This window comes from Balaenoptera physalus (assembly GCF_965194825.1).
Source record: "Balaenoptera physalus genome assembly, chromosome: 5".
Classification (NCBI taxonomy): domain Eukaryota; kingdom Metazoa; phylum Chordata; class Mammalia; order Artiodactyla; family Balaenopteridae; genus Balaenoptera; species Balaenoptera physalus.
Genome location: NC_138884.1, coordinates 105,475,435 through 105,493,334, shown reverse-complemented (window position 1 = coordinate 105,493,334; position 17,900 = coordinate 105,475,435). Strand labels below are relative to the sequence as shown.

The 17,900-nt window shown below is 34.1% G+C and overlaps 1 protein-coding gene and 1 long non-coding RNA gene across 23 annotated transcripts in view; one reads left to right on the top strand and one right to left on the bottom strand.

The window, feature by feature from the left end:
- LOC309661222 overlaps nucleotides 1-15,005 on the top strand; it is a 151,669-nt gene extending 136,664 nt beyond the window's left edge. The window contains exon 2 of the long non-coding RNA XR_014263904.1: nucleotides 12,690-15,005. This is a non-coding gene — a long non-coding RNA (uncharacterized lncRNA). The remainder of the gene's footprint in view (nucleotides 1-12,689) is intronic.
- LCORL (ligand dependent nuclear receptor corepressor like) overlaps nucleotides 1-17,900 on the bottom strand; it is a 196,543-nt gene that overhangs the window by 34,091 nt on the left and 144,552 nt on the right. For 2 of the 22 annotated variants that reach the window (XR_014263897.1, XR_014263898.1), the window contains exon 6: nucleotides 8,706-8,977. The exons of 18 other annotated variants lie outside the window; for them this stretch is intronic. Coding sequence is in view for 2 of the 4 variants with exons in the window: in XM_082462602.1 (XP_082318728.1) it covers nucleotides 5-50 (46 nt within the window). In the remaining 2 variants the exon portion in view is untranslated. 2 more of the 22 variants (XM_082462602.1, XM_082462601.1) reach the window with 2 other exon arrangements.

Sequence of the window (17,900 nt, the reverse complement as noted above, 5' to 3'; positions counted from 1 at the left end):
TCACCTATATTAAAGTATTTTGCTGGTATCATGATTCCTTTTTCCATCATAAAGGCTGTGGCTCAAGGGCTAGAAAAATCATAAACAGTAACCCCTAGGATTATCTGAAATAGAAAAAACAAAAACAGTAAGAGAAGGGGAGAAATAGCTTGGGAACTAGGATTAAGAAAAAGAAAAAATCAGAAATGGCAAAAAAGGGCATTTTCTTGCCCCTGTTGCTGATTTGCATCTATCAGCATCACCTCTTCACAATGGAGATATCACATCATAACTAGATTGTTTTGTGTGTATACATTTTCAAAGTACTAATAATTAACTTGATGGATAAAAAGTAAGCACTTATCATGCTTAATGCTTCAGGGCAACAGAAAAATAAGCAGAAGACAGAAGGAGAGACTGAAATTTATTTACCATTCACCTATTGGTAGGTACTTAGGCTGTTTTAGTTTTTCACTATTACAAACAATTCTGAAGCGAAAATCCTTCTAAATGTTTTCTTGTGTTCACGTATAAGAATTTTTCTACTGCACACCTAGGAGTGTAAGTGCTGGACAGAAGGGTATACATTTTGAACTTCTGTAGATATTACTAAAATTTTTTTCCATAACCTTGACAACACTTGGTGTTGTTGAGATTTTTAATTTTTGCTAATCCGATGAGTAAGAAGAGCAAGTTGCAGGAGTAAATGAACATGAATGCATTTGGTATGCATTTATGTGAATCTCTAAAGCACATAAAACTATTTTGCTTAGAGATGCATAAATAGGTATTGTCAGAGGTTGCTTTCAAGGATAAACAAAAGGATGTGATAGTTCCTTGAGAGAAAACATATTAGAAGCAAATATGATCAAATAACACATTTATTAGTTCTGGGTGACAGGAACATGATTATTACACTGCATTTTATTGTCTATAAGAAAATTTTCCAAATAATAAAAACAGATTGTTTCCATTTACTGGTTGTGGACCGAGCATTAACAACACGATTTAATTATTTCTCAGCAAACACTAGTGCAAAAGGTATAGAATTAAAGAGAGGCTTATGTAATCTACCAACAAGGTCAGGTAATTGTCTACATGACACTACCAGATAACTTTAAAAATGGACTGGTGTTTGGAAAATTGAAACCATGACCAAATTAAGCAATTTCTTGAGTATCAACATTTTATTGGGTTAATTTTTTTTAGAATTTGCATTCCAAAACCAAGATTTGGATTTCTGTTTACAAATTATTCTCAGCTCTGTATTCTCCTGCAAATTCCTGATGAAGAATCTATTAAAAGCAGACAAATACAACCCTCATAATACAGAATTGTCTTTCACTCCTCCAAGGACACCATTCTTTCTCATCTCTTACCTGCCTCTGTCCATTCTTCAAAGTATGCTCTATGCTCTCTTGGCCTGGCTAACTTTAACACATCCTTCCGGATCATCCCCTCAAAGAAGGTTTTCCTAATTTTTCCCCAGCCTTCTTTCATATTCCCATAGCACCCTTCGTATTCTTCTATACTGTATTTATGATGTGTTATTACAATTTGCCTAGTTTAGCACCTGAAGCCCAATAGTACTGTGGGGATTTAGTAACTATGTTTAGAATCTATTTACGATTTATATCTAATTAAGTATACTTACTTAGCTGATTTTCTCACAAGACTCACTTTTAAGCAAGGGCCTGAAAGCAATAGTACCTCAATAAAGACCAATTCACTGACTCATCAATGACTTGCTCAATTCTGTCACACCAATCCTAAGCATACAGCACTGCATACAGCAGACCCTGACTGACAAAATAATCATGAAATCAATGAATTGTGTTCAGCTAGTCAGAAAATGGCAGCACAGTCAAAAAGTTGATATCTATATGGGAGAGAAGTTAGCTTCACACAAAGAGAAACTCCAGTTCAGTTAAAGAGGCTGAGAATGATTTTTAATCATCAATTTCTATATTCGTTAGGCTCTAATAATAACAGATTTTTCTTTAGAAATGTCAGGTTGATGATCACTAACCACTAAATTAAATATGAATATTAAATATATTAAAAACATATTTATTAACTCCTCACAATATTATTGGTCTCCAGTTGCTATACAAGACAAATTCATCAAGCTCAGTCCATACCTGAGTATGAACATGAGTTAAAAGACCTTCAAAAACACATTACCTATCATCAATATTAAAGATGTAAATATCAATAAGATTCAGTACATGAAGGCAAGTGAATTTTAATGACAAAATATCACATACATTTTGTTGTTTGGACAAGGGGAAAATATTCCAAATTAAATTTCATAATAACACTAATCACTAGCAATAAAACTTTCATCCAAATCAATGCAATGTAACATTTCATGATGTTTGAGGCAAACCTATGTTAATAGTTTTGGTAAATACCTTAATACTATTTCTACTTTATGTCTTTGATCACCTCTTATCTCTCTCCTTAAATGGGTCTTCCTGTCTTTCTTTTAGCCCCTCAATGTATTGTTCTAGTCAGCCTTCAGCTCTTGTTTTTCCCTACTGTACTCTCTAGGAGAGTCCCCTGATTTCAAATATTAATCATTTATATTTAACTGATTTCTAGAAAACAGAGCTTATATAAAAATCTAAATATATAAAACCATAACATTTTTATAGTGTGCAGAATACCACTCTAAGAGCATTATATGTCTTAACCCCACTTATGGCTCACACAACCCAATATATAAATAGGTTTTACTTATTTGCAATTTTTAATGATAAAACTGAAAGCAAAAGAGGTTTTAATTATCTTGCCCAAGATAACTGTAAGTAGTGATATGCCATTCAAACTCAGGCAGTTATTCCAGACTCTGTATTCAACTACAATTCTAATCTGTGTAATGTTTTAAAAAGTCAAGTTACAATGTTGGTAATGACGCAATAAATTTGCTACCACCACACATTACCAGTTTAGGAACAAATGCTTTTCTAAATAATCTAGTAATATGCTATCAAAAATCTTAAAAATGTTCACACTCCTCTAGGCATCTGTCTTAAGAAAATAGTATTTAACATTTAAGTGGTTTTATATACAAAGATATACCAAAGATTTCAGTATTACTGATAAGCACAAATATATATAAAATACACACAATATAATCTCGCTAATTTTCTGCTTTCCCCAAGTTTGCCATAATGAGCATATATTCATGAAGAAACCCCACAAACTTATTAACAAAATAATACCAAAGTGTAAAAGCAATCACTTGGGTTTATCCAAATTTTATTTTAAAATTGTTTTTGTTACTTGTTTAACCATTGAGTTAAAGTTTCAGGGTCATGGAGGAAATAATATCAGAGTAACACATCAATTAAGCTTTAACATTGGTTCTTCCTTCCTTCATTTGCCTTCCTCTGCACATCAAATACTTTTTTAAAAGGGAAGAGTTATTGCTTTCTTGATGTGTTTTTATTTAGTACATACATAGCTGAAATCCCATAGAATTCACTCACCTACTATTTACTAATAATGACAAGGGACAAAATAAATCAGAGTGAAGTTCTTATAGTAAATTTAGGATGTAAAAATTAATAATACTAAATTTAATTAGGAAATATTACTGGTAAAATTAAACAAGGTTTCAGCACTTCCACCATATGCCATTTTAGAATTTCATTGCAGTTCTTTTTTTCTTTCTTCAGTTATTCCTACAAATACTGAACTAAAGCAAAGTTTCAAAAGGCTTCAAGTCAATACCTTGAAAAATATTTTTAAAAACACACTCTCTTTTTTATCCCATGTATTATACTGTGTATTCTGTAAGTTTAAGTTTCAACCAAACATTTAAAATGTGGGATGTATACTTATTACAACATCATATTGGAAGACGTTAGATTTGCTAGCCCTTAACATGCTCAGCTAAAAGTGATTTATGATTTTTAAAAATCTTTTTATTGAAATATAACATTCATAACAAGAATGAACCTAACTACACAATTTAATGAATTTTCACAAACTGAACATTTCGATGTAAACAGCACCTGGATCACCACCATCAACCCAGAAGCCCCCCATCATATCTCCTCTGGTCACTAACTTACACCTACCTCCACTATCTTCACTTCTAACAGCTTTATGCATGTTGTTTTATGCAACAATTTCACTTCTAGGAATATGTCCTAAGGTGAAAATTAAGACTGACTGCAAAATCTCAGCTCAAGCATGTTCACTTATATATCTGAAGATACAGAATTAAATATAATGTGATCCTTCCAGAAAATTGAATACTATTCAGCTAAGTAGATCAATTTAAGTATTAAAATGGATCTGCAGAAAAACAGTAACATATGGATGTTTAAAAATATTTTAAAAATACAACTTATAGAGGATTATATAATGAATGATTTGTGGGAATGAGCTCTGGGAAGAGAGAGTGAGACTGTGTAAGTGTGTGTGTTGAGTATGTTTTTTCCAGAAAATGATTTGGAAGGATTGAAAACCGAAGCAGTTACTTCTGGGTGGATAAATAAAAGATCAGTGCATAGCTTTACAGTTCATTCATTTGATTAATATTTATTGCATGGTTATAATATGCCAGTCATTTTTCTAAACGGCACAAAGGAAACAGTAGGGAGCAAAACAGAAAATGTTCCTGCTCTCATGTAATTTACATTCTAGTAGAACAAAGAAAAGTCAATAAAATATTAATTTCACAAGGTGGTAAGGCCTTACAATGAAAATAAAACACAGTGACAGAACAGAATAATAACAATGGCAGGTGGGAAGAGGTTACTATGTTGGAATAAATGATCAGTTAAAGCCTCTGGGAAGATGACTTGCTCTTTCTTAAAAAAGAAATTTAATTGAGATACCTTTCAAAAATGCAAAAATATAGAATGATTCCTTCTATCCACTCTTCAGTTTATACAATTACCTAAATTTTTGCTACACTTGCTCTATTTATCTCTATCTACTTAAGTATTTTAAAGTTAATTCCAGCTGTCACATCATTTCTATATTCTTATGCATCTTTAAACATATGAACATTTTTATACATAACTATAAAAATTCCTTGTTATCACCTAATACTTAGTTTGTACTGAATTTCCTCTAATGAGTCCAAAATGTCTTTTTACAGTTTGTATGTTCAAATTAGGAGCTAATTTGTCTGTGTTATTCTTGATGGCTATGTCTCTTAAAATTTATAGCAGCCCTTTCCCTCATTGTTTAAAATAATGACACTGACTTTTTGAAGAGGCCAGGTCATCAGTTCTACTAGAGAATGTCTTACATTATGGTTTGTTCTTTTTACTCTCCTATGGTGTCGTTTACTTTGCTCTAAAGCAAATGGTTCTCAAACTTTTGGTTCTCAACAATCTCTTCACTCTTAAAAATTACTGTGGACCTCAAAGAACTTTTGTTTAGGTGAGTTATAATATTTACCATATTATAAATTAAACTAATTAAAAACTTTAAATATTTGTAATTGATAACTCTATAAATGTTAATGTTTATAAAAACATTTTAATGAAAAATAACATTGTCAAAATAAAGTGAGAACTTTAAAAAATAATTTTGCAAATCTTTTAAATGCCTAGCTTCTATTAAGCTTCTTGTTTAATAGGAGACAGCTGGATTCTCATATATGCTTCTGTATTCAATGTGTTCAGAAATCATACTTCAGCCTCTGACTGACTCCACTACACACTTGTGAGAGAATGAGAGTGAAAAGGGCAAATAATATGTTATTATTAGTTTTGACCTGGTGTATCCCCTGAAAGAGTTTCAGAGACACTGAGGGCTTCCTGGACCACATTTGAGAACCACTGACCTAAAAAATTGCTTAGATTCATGTTCAACGTTTCTGGCAGGAATACTTCACAAGTGATGTATAAAGTCTATTTCTAATGATGCTTAAGTGATCAGTGTATTCTGATGACAACAGCCTGACCTCTCCATTGTAAAGTTCCCCAAGCAACCTCTCCTCTAATAGTTTTATCTTCTGATAATGTTTGATTCAGTTATCTTACTAGGCATTGCAAAATAATAATATTTTAAGTCTGTCGTGTCTGCCATATTTATTAACTGAAATTCTTCTTTAAGAATCTTCCTCAAAAGACTATTTGGTTGTCCTGAAATACAATTTGTAAAAGCAAAGCAAAATAAATGCTTAACTCTTTCCTCTAATTGCTCATTTTCAAAGTAAGGAGTTTGGTATGCTATGCTTCTCCAGTGTAGACTAATGACTTTGAGGGGCACCTTGTTTTTTTTTTTTTTGGATTATCATGAACTAATGGATTTTAAAACATTCAACATGTTTCAGTTGAAACTGTTCTTCCTTTTGATGCTTAAATGTTCTCTTATTTGGCCAATGGGGAACCCTTAACGTTGCCTCCTGTATTTGGTTGACAAATTACTCTTTGGCACATCCTTGCTTGCTGGCACAAGATGTTCCAGGCTCATCTTATACATTTTCTGATCTAGACCTGGATTCCAAAGAAGGCTATTTCCCTTTAAGGGAAAATAATGTTTTGAAGACCACAATCTTGGTCTAAATTCAATGCCACTGAGCTGTCGTGTTATTGCTTTTAGAATATTTCAGTGGTCAGACTAAGAAATGCACATTTTTGAAAAGAAAAAAAAATCATGAGTTTGCAGTGACATTTCCAATCTACACATATGTAATATTACAGGGTGTTTACTTTGATTTTACACTTGTTTGTTTCTTCTCTTACCCTGAAAATCTTGGTTTCCCAAAACAATGTTAACATGATTATATATTTGATTTATCCTAGAGATCCAAAATAACAAACAATGGCAATATTATTACTAATATTACTAAAAGAAGTTTAGAATTTCTTTGAAGCACTCCTTTGTCCTTAGAATATATTCCACCAAGAATGTATAGTCAAAATACTGGGTAAAGTCACCTGACATCATTCTTTTCTCAGTGATAATATATTACTAACTTGATGCAGCTATGCTCATTTGTTACATTCTTTTTCAAATTTTAGGGATTGCTTTAACTTTAAAAAATGCTTATTCTTTGGGATCTGAACATTTATATAAAACTACATAACAAGGTCCATTCACAACACTTCTATCCTGCCTCCTCCGCCTCATTTACTTCATTCCCTTATAGGTTTTATCTTTCCTGCTTTGTTTATACAAAAAGAGAACATATATATACTGTTCTGCATCTTGCTTTTATCTCCTAAAACTTGAAAATGTCACTAAAAAGGGATCTTTCTCACCCTTTTTATTCAAATGCTCAGTTTTCCACTGTGTGGATGTACAATAATTTAGTTAACCATTTGGGTTACTTCTAATCCCTTGCTATTATAAGTAATGCCGCCCAATGAATAACCTTGAGTGTATATCATCGGTATTTGTGTAAGTGTAATTATAGGCTCAATTCCTTGAAGTGAGATTTCTGGGTCAAAGAGTAAATGCATACATAATTTTAACACATATTGTCAATTCCCTTCCATAAGGATTCTACCAGTTTGTATTCCCCTAGTAATGAGAATACTAGAGAGTGCCTGTTTCTTCACAGTCTCACCAGAAAGATTATGTTGTTAAACTTGAATTCTTATCAGTCTGATAGGTGTGAACCATATATGACTGCATTTCCTATGAGTTTATAAGTGTGTTTCCCTATGTTTAAAGGCTTTTAAAACCTCTTCTTCTATGAACTGACAGTAAAACAATGCTCATTTTTCTATCAGTGGTATATCTTTCACTTCTCAATTTTTTGAAACTCTTAATGCATTAGAGTTATTAGTCCTTTATTTTGTAATATAAATTATAAATATTTTTTCATAGACTACTATTTCTCTTTTGATTTTTCTAATGGTGCTTTCTTCTTTATCACCCAGAAGTTATTTTTATACACTGGAATTTATTATTCTCTTATTGTTAAGCTGATATTCTAGCTAAGATATAAATGATGAACAGGGCCAAGCCAGAGAAAGAAGAAGATCTAAAGGCAGAGTAATCCAGGAAAGCCATCAGCAAGAGTGAAGGTTCAGAAGTGAAGTAAGCTTAGAATGTGTCAGAAATAGACAGATAGTGTGACTTGCACATACTAAGCCAGGAAGAGAGGAAAAGGAGTAAGTCCAGAGGGGTAGACAGGGACAAGGTCTTAGCAAAGCCATGTAGGTCATGGAAAGAAAACTTAAATTTTGTTCTTCATGTAATAGAAAACTAAGAGGAAGATTTAAATATAGAAGTAATATCAGCTTTACTTTATTCAAGCTGTTATTTTGAACCCCATTTTGGTACACTGATAACTTCAAAGTTAAGGTACATATTATGAAAGCTGTATTTGGAGGGAAAATACATGAAAAAAATTATAAGGGAAACAAAAACTCAGTGAATTATCACCTGGAAACCATGTGGTGATAGAGTGGCCAATTTTATATCAAACTATAACAAATATTCAGGAAAAATGTAATGGCTATAAAGAAATTGATTTCTTTTTCTTTTTATACTTCATACAGCTAACTAGGTTAGTCAAGTGACAGTTACATGGTAAATAACATTTATTTATGGAACTTCTGAATTTAAAGTGCATGGCTTTTTGTGATATTCTTTACAAAACAGAAAAGAGAAAAATCCAGCTTAAATATACCATAACAATTATATTTCTTGACACTCTATAATCTGACTTTAGGGAAAAGCTTTGACTAGTCTCTTGATTATTAAGTGACTGAGACAATCTTCATACAGTTCCTCAAACATACCTGATTTGCTCCTGCCTTCTTTGATTTCTGATATTTTTTTCTCTGTTTTTGATATTTCTTCTGCCTGGAATGCCCTGCCCTCAGATCTTCATGTGGAGGACTTCTTCTCATTATTCAATTCTCTGTTCAAACTCACTTCTTCAGGGAGGCTTTCCTGACCACCTTACCTAAAATGATCCTCTCAAATCACTCTTGATATCTTGCTTATTGATTCTTTTTGTAAAATTAGGGGCACGCTGACAGGCATATTTCAAAACAGTAACAAATAACTTCTGGAAATGGAAAAATAATAACAAATTAGAAACTCAAGACAAAGGTTAAACAGTGATTAGAATAGCTCAAGAGGGAATCAGTGAATTGGAGATAGTTCTAAATTAGGTAATCAGGATATAACACAAAGGGACAAAGAGGTGGAAGATATGAAAGAGAAGATAAGAGATATGAAGGATAGAATGAGAGGATCCAAAATATGTCTCAGTAAATTTTGACAAGAGATAAAATGGGAGCTGCATTATATTGAAAAGATAATGGTTGAAAAATCACAACTGATGAAAGAAATTTGTCCTCGGTTTTAGAAATGATAGGACTTCCAAGCAGAATGAAGAAAAGAAATCTATACCCGGGACTTCCCTGGTGGCACAGTGGTTAAGAATCTGCCTGCTAATGCAGGGGACATGGGTATGAGCCCTGGTCTGGGAAGATCCCACATGCCGCGGAGCAACTAAGCCCATGCGCCACAACTACTAAGCCTGCACTCTAGAGCCCACGAGCCACAACTACTAAGCCTGCATGCCACAACTACCGAAGCCCACGCACCTAGAGCCCGTGCTCTGCAAAAAGAGAAGCCACCATGATGAGAAGCCCGTGCACCGCAATGAAGAGTAGCCCCCGCCCACCGCAACTAGAGAAAGCCCACATGCAGCAATGAAGACCCAATGCAGCCAAAAAAATAAATAAATAAATAAACAAATAAAAAGAAAAAAATAAATAAAGAAATCTATACCCAAACATATCCAGGACAACCTGCAAAAAAGCATAAACAAAACAGAGAGAGAAAAGTGAGAGAGAGATGCTAAAAAAAAGTGTGTAAAGAATACCTACAAAGAAAAGACTATTTGTTGGGTGGTTATAGCAAAAATAGAAGCTAAGACACTATCATGGTAGCAGTGCTAAGAAAATAATAATTGTCAGCTTAGACTTGTGTACCCAGAAAAAAAATCTCTTTGAAGATCAAGGTTAAAAAAAAAGAATAAGAAACTGAAAAAATAATCCCAAAGGTTTACTACCAGTAGACCTTTATTAAAAGGATCTCTGGAGCCTGTGCAGCCCGCCACTGCCAAGGTCCCGTGATCCAGGGACAACTTCCCCAGGAGAACACAGGGAACGCATGCCTCAGGCTGTTGCAACGTCATGCTGGCCTCTGCTGCCACAGGCTCACCCCGCATTCCGTACCCCTCCCTCCCCCCAGCCTGAGTGAGCCAGAGCCCCCTAATCAGCTGCTACTTTAACCCCATCCTGTCTGATCGAAGAACAGACGCCCTCAGGCGACCTACATACAGAGGCGGGGCCAAATCCAAAGCTGAACCCGGGGAGTTGTGCGAACAAAGAAGAGAAAGGGAAATAAAAAGGACAACCTGGAAGAAATGGACAAATTCTTAGAAAAGCACAACCTTCCAAGACTGAACCAGGAAGAAATAGAAAATATAAACAGACCAATCACAAGCACTGAAATTGAGACTGTGATTAAAAATTTTCCAACAAACAAAAGCCCAGGACCAGATGGCTTCACAGGTGAATTCTATCAAACATTTAGAGAAGAGCTAACACCTATCCTTCTCAAACTCTTCCAAAATATACCAGAGGGAGGAACACTCCCAAACTCATTCTACAAGGCCACCATCACCCAGATACCAAAACCAGACAAAGATGTCACAAAGAAAGAAAACTACAGGCCAATATCACTGAAGAACACAGATGCACAAATTCTCAACAAAACACTAGCAAACAGAATCCAACAGCATATTAAAAGGATCAAACACCATGATCAAGCACGGTTTCTCCCAGGAATGCCAGGATTCTTCAATATACACAAATCAATCAATGTGATAAACCATATTAACAAACTGAAGGAGAAAAACCATATGATCATCTCAATAGATGCAGAAAAAGCTTTTGACAAAATTCAACACCCATTTATGATAAAAACCCTCCAGAAAGTAGGCATAGAGGGAACTTACCTCAACATAATAAAGGCCATATATGACAAACCCACAGCCAACATCGTTCTCAATAGTGAAAAACTGAAACCATTTCCTCTAAAATCAGGAACAAGACAAGGTTGTCCACTCTCACCACTATAATTCAACATAGTTTTGGAAGTTTTAGCCACAGAAATCAGAGAAGAAAAAGATAAAAAAGGAATCCAAACTGGAAAAGAAGAAGTAAAGCTGTCACTGTCTGCAGATGACATGATACTATACATAGAGAACCCTAAAGACGCTACCAGAAAACTACTAGTTTACTAGAGCTAATCAGTGAATCTGGTAAAGTAGCAGGATACAAAATTAATGCACAGAAATCTCTTGCATTCCTATACACTAATGCTGAAAACTCTGAAAGAGAAATTAAGAAAACACTCCCATTTACCACTGCAACAAAAAGAATAAAATATCTAGGAATAAACCTACCTAAGGAGACAAAAGAACTGTATGCAGGAAACTGTAAGACACTGATGAAAGAAATTAAAGATGATAAAAACAGATGGAGAAATATACCATGTTCTTGGATTGGAAGAATCAACACTGTGAAAATGACTCGACTACCCAAAGCAATCTACAGATTCAGTGCAATCCCTATCAAACTACCACTGGCATTTTTCACAGAACTAGAACAAAAAATTTCACAGTCTGTATGGAAACATAAAAGACCCCGAATAGCCAAAGCAATCTTGAGAAAGAAAAATGGAGCTGGAGGAATCAGGCTCCTGGACTTCAGACTGTACTACAAAGCTTCAGTAATCAAGACAGTATGGTACTGGCACAAAAACAGAAATATAGATCAATGGAACAGGACAGAAAGCCCAGAGATAAACCCACACACATATGGTCACCTTATTTTTGATACAGGAGGCAAAAACATACAGTGGAGAAAAGACAGCCTCTTCAATAAGTGGTGCTGGGAAAACTGGACAGCTACATGTAAAAGAACGAAATTAGAACACTCCCTAACACCATACACAAAAATAAACTCAAAATGGATTAAAGACCTAAATGTAAGGCCAGACACTATCAAACACTTAGAGGAAGACATAGGCAGATCACTCTATGACATAAATCACAGCAAGATCCTTTTTGACCCACCTCCTAGAGAAATGGAAATAAAAACAAAAATAAACAAATGGGACCTACTGAAACTCAAAAGCTTTTGCTCAGCAAAGGAAACCATAAACAAGACCAAAAGACAACCCTCAGAATGGGAGACAATATCTGCAAACGAAGCAACTGACAAAGGATTAATCTCTAAAATTTACAAGCAGCTCATGCAGCTCAATATCAAAAAAACAACCCAATCCAAAAATGGGCAGAAGACCTAAATAGACATTTCTCCAAAGAAGATATACAGATTGCCAACAAACACATGAAAGGATGCTCAACATCACTAATCATTAGAGAAATGCAAATCAAAACTACAATGAGGTATCAACTCACACCAGTCAGCATGGCCATCATCAAAAAATCTACAAACAATAACTGCTGGAGAGGGTGTGGAGAAAAGGGAACCCTCCTACACTGTTGATGGGAATGTAAACTGATACAGTCACTACGGAGAACAGTATGGAGGTTCCTTAAAAAACTAAAAGTAGAATTATCATATGACCCAGCAATCCCACTACTGGGCATATACCCTGAGAAAACCATAATTCAAAAAGAGTCATGTACCACAATGTTCACTGCAGCACTATTTACAATAGCCAGGACATGGAAGCAACCTAAGTGTCCATTGACAGATGAATGGATAAAGAAGATGTGGCACATATATACAATGGAATATTACTCAGCCATAAAAAGAAACAAAACTGAGTTATTTGTAGTGAGGTGGATGGACCTAGAGTCTGTCATACAGAGTGAAGTCAGAAAGAGAAAAACTAATACCATATGCTAACACATATATATGGAATCTAAAAAAAAAAAAAAAAATAAAATTGGTTCTGAAGAACCTAGGGGCAGGACAGGAATAAAGATGCAGACATAGAGAATGGACTTGAGGACACGGGGAGGGGCGAAGGGTAAGCTGGGACGAAGTGAGAGAGTGGCATGGACATATATACACTGCCAAATGTAAAACAGATAGGTAGTGGGAAGCAGCTGCATAGCACAGGCAGATGGGCTTGGTGCTTTGTGACCACCTAGAGGGGTGGGATAGGGAGGGTGGAAGGGAGACGCAGGAGGGAGGAGATATGGGGATATATGTATATGTATAGCTGATTCACTGTTATAAAGCAGAAACTAACACACCATTGTAAACCAATTATACTCCAATAAAGATGTTAAAAAAAAAAAAGCAATCTCTGATTCCAGAAGAAACTTCGAGACATAAGAACAAATAATGAGCAAAGGAAGAAGGTAATCATGTATGTAAATCTAAACAAAACTTGATTATATAAAATAGTTACAATGTTTTAATTGTGTTATCATAAAAAGAGAACAAAAGCATTGATAAAATGGCTATCGTGTCAGGGCAGGTAACAAGTTAAAATATTCCTTACAGGACTTCCCTGGTGGCACAGTGGATAAGAATCTGTCTGCCAATGCAGGGGACACGGGTTTGATCCCTGGTCCGGGAAGATCCCACATGCCGTTGAGCAACTAAGCCCGAGTGCCACAACTACTGAGCCCGCACGCCTAGAGCCCGTGCTCGGCAACGAGAGAAGCCACTGCAATGAGAAGTCCATGCACCGCTACTAAGAGTAGCCCCTGCTTGCCGCAACTAGAGAAAGCCTGTATGCAGCAACGAAGACCCAACGCAGTCAAAAAAAAAAAAAAAAGAAAAATTCCTTACATTAACTGCTGAGGTAACTAAGCATTAAAAAATTTCTAGGGAAACCACTAACAGAATAGCAGTAGAGTATATAACTCAAAATTAGCAAAGAAAAAAATGCAATCTAAAAGAAAATAACAAAGGAGGGAAAAAAGCTTAACAAATGGGACAAACAGAAAGCACAAAATAAGATGGTGGAAACAATTACAAGGGTGATGAGGCTACAAAAGAATACAGGATTCTATGGGAAAATATGAGACCGAAACTCAATTTTGGTGGTAATTAGTAAGAATGCATGTGTTATGTCTGTGTGCATCCAATTTAGGAGGTGTGGGGGAGGTTTTCTTAGAGAAGTGATGTTTATTTAAATGGAGACCTGAAGAAAAACCAAGTAAAATTTATTTAGAAAAAACTGGTGTGGGTAGGGGGTAGAGTGGCTTCTACAGAGAGGCAAAAGCATGTACAAATGTTCTGAAGCCAGAGTATATGACATTCAAGAAACAGAGAAAACCAATATGAAGACTAAAGAAAGGTGCAAGATGAGACTGAATAGATAGGTAGGATCTGGATCTTGGTGAGTTAAGGATTTTAGACTTTATCCTAAGGACAATTCAAAGCCATTAAAGTGTGTGTGTGTGTGTGTTTTGTTTTTGTTTTTTTTTTAAAGTGTTTTTAAGCAGATGAGTGATATGGCCTTGATTTGGAATTTTTAAAAACCACCTGTTTCATCTATCCCTAGAGTCAGAGAAGGTTAGATCAGAAGGGACATGAAATCATTTAGATATGTTTTATTCTTCAGGTTTACTAAAATATGGTATCTTCTCAAGCATGGAACATAACATTTTCTTCCATATGTCTTCAGCCTTGGAAAACAAAAGTTCAGCACAGAAAAACAAGATGGATAATTTTATTGCCTTCATTAGTAGATATGGAAATATCTTCTGAATTGAACTTTAAAAAAAAACAAAACTATTCAGTATTTTCCTAACAGAGTAACAACAAACTTCATTTATAAACAGCGTAGTTTATAATACATGATATCATAAAATGATACATTGCTCTTTTAATTATAGTTTAACATCTCAGCTGACAGTGTCACCTACCTTAATCTCAGCCAAGAAACCAGACTAGAATGGCAGCAGCAGCAACAACAAAGGATACTTAATAACAATTAAACATATCACTGAAATTTATATATTTCATTCAATGAAATATAAAATTTACCTGAAGTCTAGTTTATATTCGTCTCATACATAACTTATTTTTTAAAAAAATCTTATTCAATCTAGGAGACATGATTTCCAAAGTTAAGCCTACTGATAGCAATGTGAAATAATAATTTCTTAAAAGTATTTTTAACTTAATCTGTTGCCAGTTAGCTTAAGGGAGAATAATTCTAAAAATGTCAAGTCAATACAGGTCAGTGTAATAATTAATGTTCATCATGACACAATGTTCCATATGTTGTTTAAGAAAGTATAAAGATATTTCAGGATAATTTCCATCCAATATGTTTAAAATAAGAAATTTCACTGCTAAAAAACCATAAATCCAATGATCAAGTATCAATTCTCAGTTTAGTTGTCAATAGCATTTGAAAATAGTGAAGATTTTTAATCCAGTAAATCCAATATGTCATATATCATACACGCCCTGGGGATACAAAAGAGAATACACAGGTTCCTGCTCCCAAAGGTTGATTACAGTGGGGAGATAAACACGGAAACAATTACAATGAAGTGAGAAATTTACTATAATGAAAATTCTACCAGAATATTCACTGGACCTCATGGTAGACAACACCACCAACAAGGCCAATAAAGCGCTGCTCTTTCACCTCTGCCCACATTTGATCTTGTTTTGTACAGAACCGGTAAATTCTTCATGGTTGTCACGACAATGATAAAGGTCCGTAAATTGCAAATTTCTTCCTGTACTTTGTAATTCAGGAGAAGCTTTTACTTTGGGCTCAGATTAAAATCGAAAAAAAATTTTTTTTTGGTTATGCTAATTTTATTTCTACCTGTTTTTTAAGCTACTGCTCCAGGACAAAAGAATTCATAACTTACTTTCTCCCAGTTTCTGAGGCTCAGAGTATTTATACAAATCTGCAGAAATGAAAGTACACAAAGAAATCTCTCTAATATTTGAAATACCTGGTTAGAAGGTACAATGGAGAGGCAAATAGGAATGTATCTCTCAGGGTAACAATATTTTAAGTCAGTCTACAGTTTGTGGAAGAGAGGACAAGGAAAATGAGAAGTATGGAAACTGATTTATGAAGAAAAATTAGAGAAGCTATATAAAGATTAGCATGGAAAACAGAGGTTTAGACGGACAAAATAGTTTCAACAAATATTTACAGCACTAATAATAAGTAAAAGAAATAAATTTTCTCATATTGTTGCAGATGGAAAAGAAACCCCAAAACCCTAAAGGTTAGCATGGGAAAGAGAAGTCTGGAGATAAAATAATTTCTACAAATATTTACAGTACTATTGAGTAAAATAATTATTGCAGATGGAAGAAATATAAAATGAAGCGTGGATGTTTCAGAGATAGGTGCTTAATTGTCAGAGCTGTCAAACAACGATTTTTTGCACGTACTTACTGTCAATCAGAGGTTGAATTACCATCTTTTATATGACAGAATAAAAGAACCCTATATTGGGATGAAAGCTGAGCAGGATATTCTTTTGAGCATCTTTTACTTTGCTTATTTGGTTATTTTGTAATCTTCTGATAACTGTTTTTGCCTATTTTTCTAAGGTGTCATGTTTTCCTCATTGGCTGTAGTTCTGTTTGATTAGCTGAATGGTTGTTAGTTACATCAGTTGTAAATACTGTCTCCAAATTTGAGACTTGAATTTTCACTCTCTTCACAGTGACGTTTATAACACTTAAGTTTTACATTTTAGTACAAATTTACACAATTATTGCATGGATTGTTATTTCTGCATCTTAAGAAATTCTTATTTTAAATTCATTAAGACATAATCCTTTATCTTTTCTAACTTAGTTTTGCTTTTAACATTTAGCCCTTTAACCCAACTAAAATTACTTTTGTGAGCGGTGTAAGGTAGGGATCCATTTTTTCCCCCTCCAAATGGGTAACCAATTGCCCTGGAACTGTTTACTGAACAGGCCATCATCCTGGTGATTTATAATGACATCTCTTCTGGGCTTGCTAATCTGTCCTAGTGATTTGTATATGGCCCATAGCACCCTGTTTGAATTATTATACAGTCTTGATATGTTTTAGAGAAGTCCCTCACCACCTTGACTTGGTAATTCTTGGCTCTTTTAAGTTTTGCTCATAAATTTTATGATTGGCAAGTCATTTTTCACAGTAAACCCTATCAGAATTTTGACTAGAATGACATTGAATTATTAAGTACATTAAAGATGAACTGCTGTCTTTTAGAGCCTTCCCATTCATTTAAAATATAATCACTCATTTTGGGAGTCTTCTTTTATAACCTTCAATAAAGTTTTATAATGTTCTCCATAAGGTCTTAGTTTATTAGCTTCATTCTTAGGTGTTTTAACGTTTTTCCTGCTTTTGTTGCTATTGTAGAAGATTTTTTAAAAACTGGATTTTCTAATTGGATGTTATCATACTAATCTCGTGAGTAGTACCTTTTCTGAACTCTTTCATCAGTTCTAAAACTTTACATAGATATTCTTTCATATTTTCTATATACACAATCATACTGTTTGTAAGTAACCACAATTTTGCTCATTCTTTCCTTATAACCTATTACTTATTATTGCTTACTTTCATATTTCTTTTTTTCTCATCACGTTACATGAGTCAAGACCTCTCATAAAATGTTGAAAATTTCTGTCATGTCCATTACTTTAAATCATTTGGTTATGATGTCCCTCAAAGCAGAAGTACTCATCTATTCTTGGGGTGATAAGCACTTTTTATAATAAATGTGTCAGCTTTTGTAAATTTTTTCTGTAGCTATTAGGATGATATGGTTTTTTTTTTTTTTGTAATGTGTAAAATCATAAATGTGTCTCAAACGCAGAATCATCTGTGCTTCCCCACAGATGATTTATAATGTTTTTATAATTTATAATTTATATAAACATTTATAATGTTTATAAACATTTATAATTTATAAAAACATTTATAATGTTTTTATAATT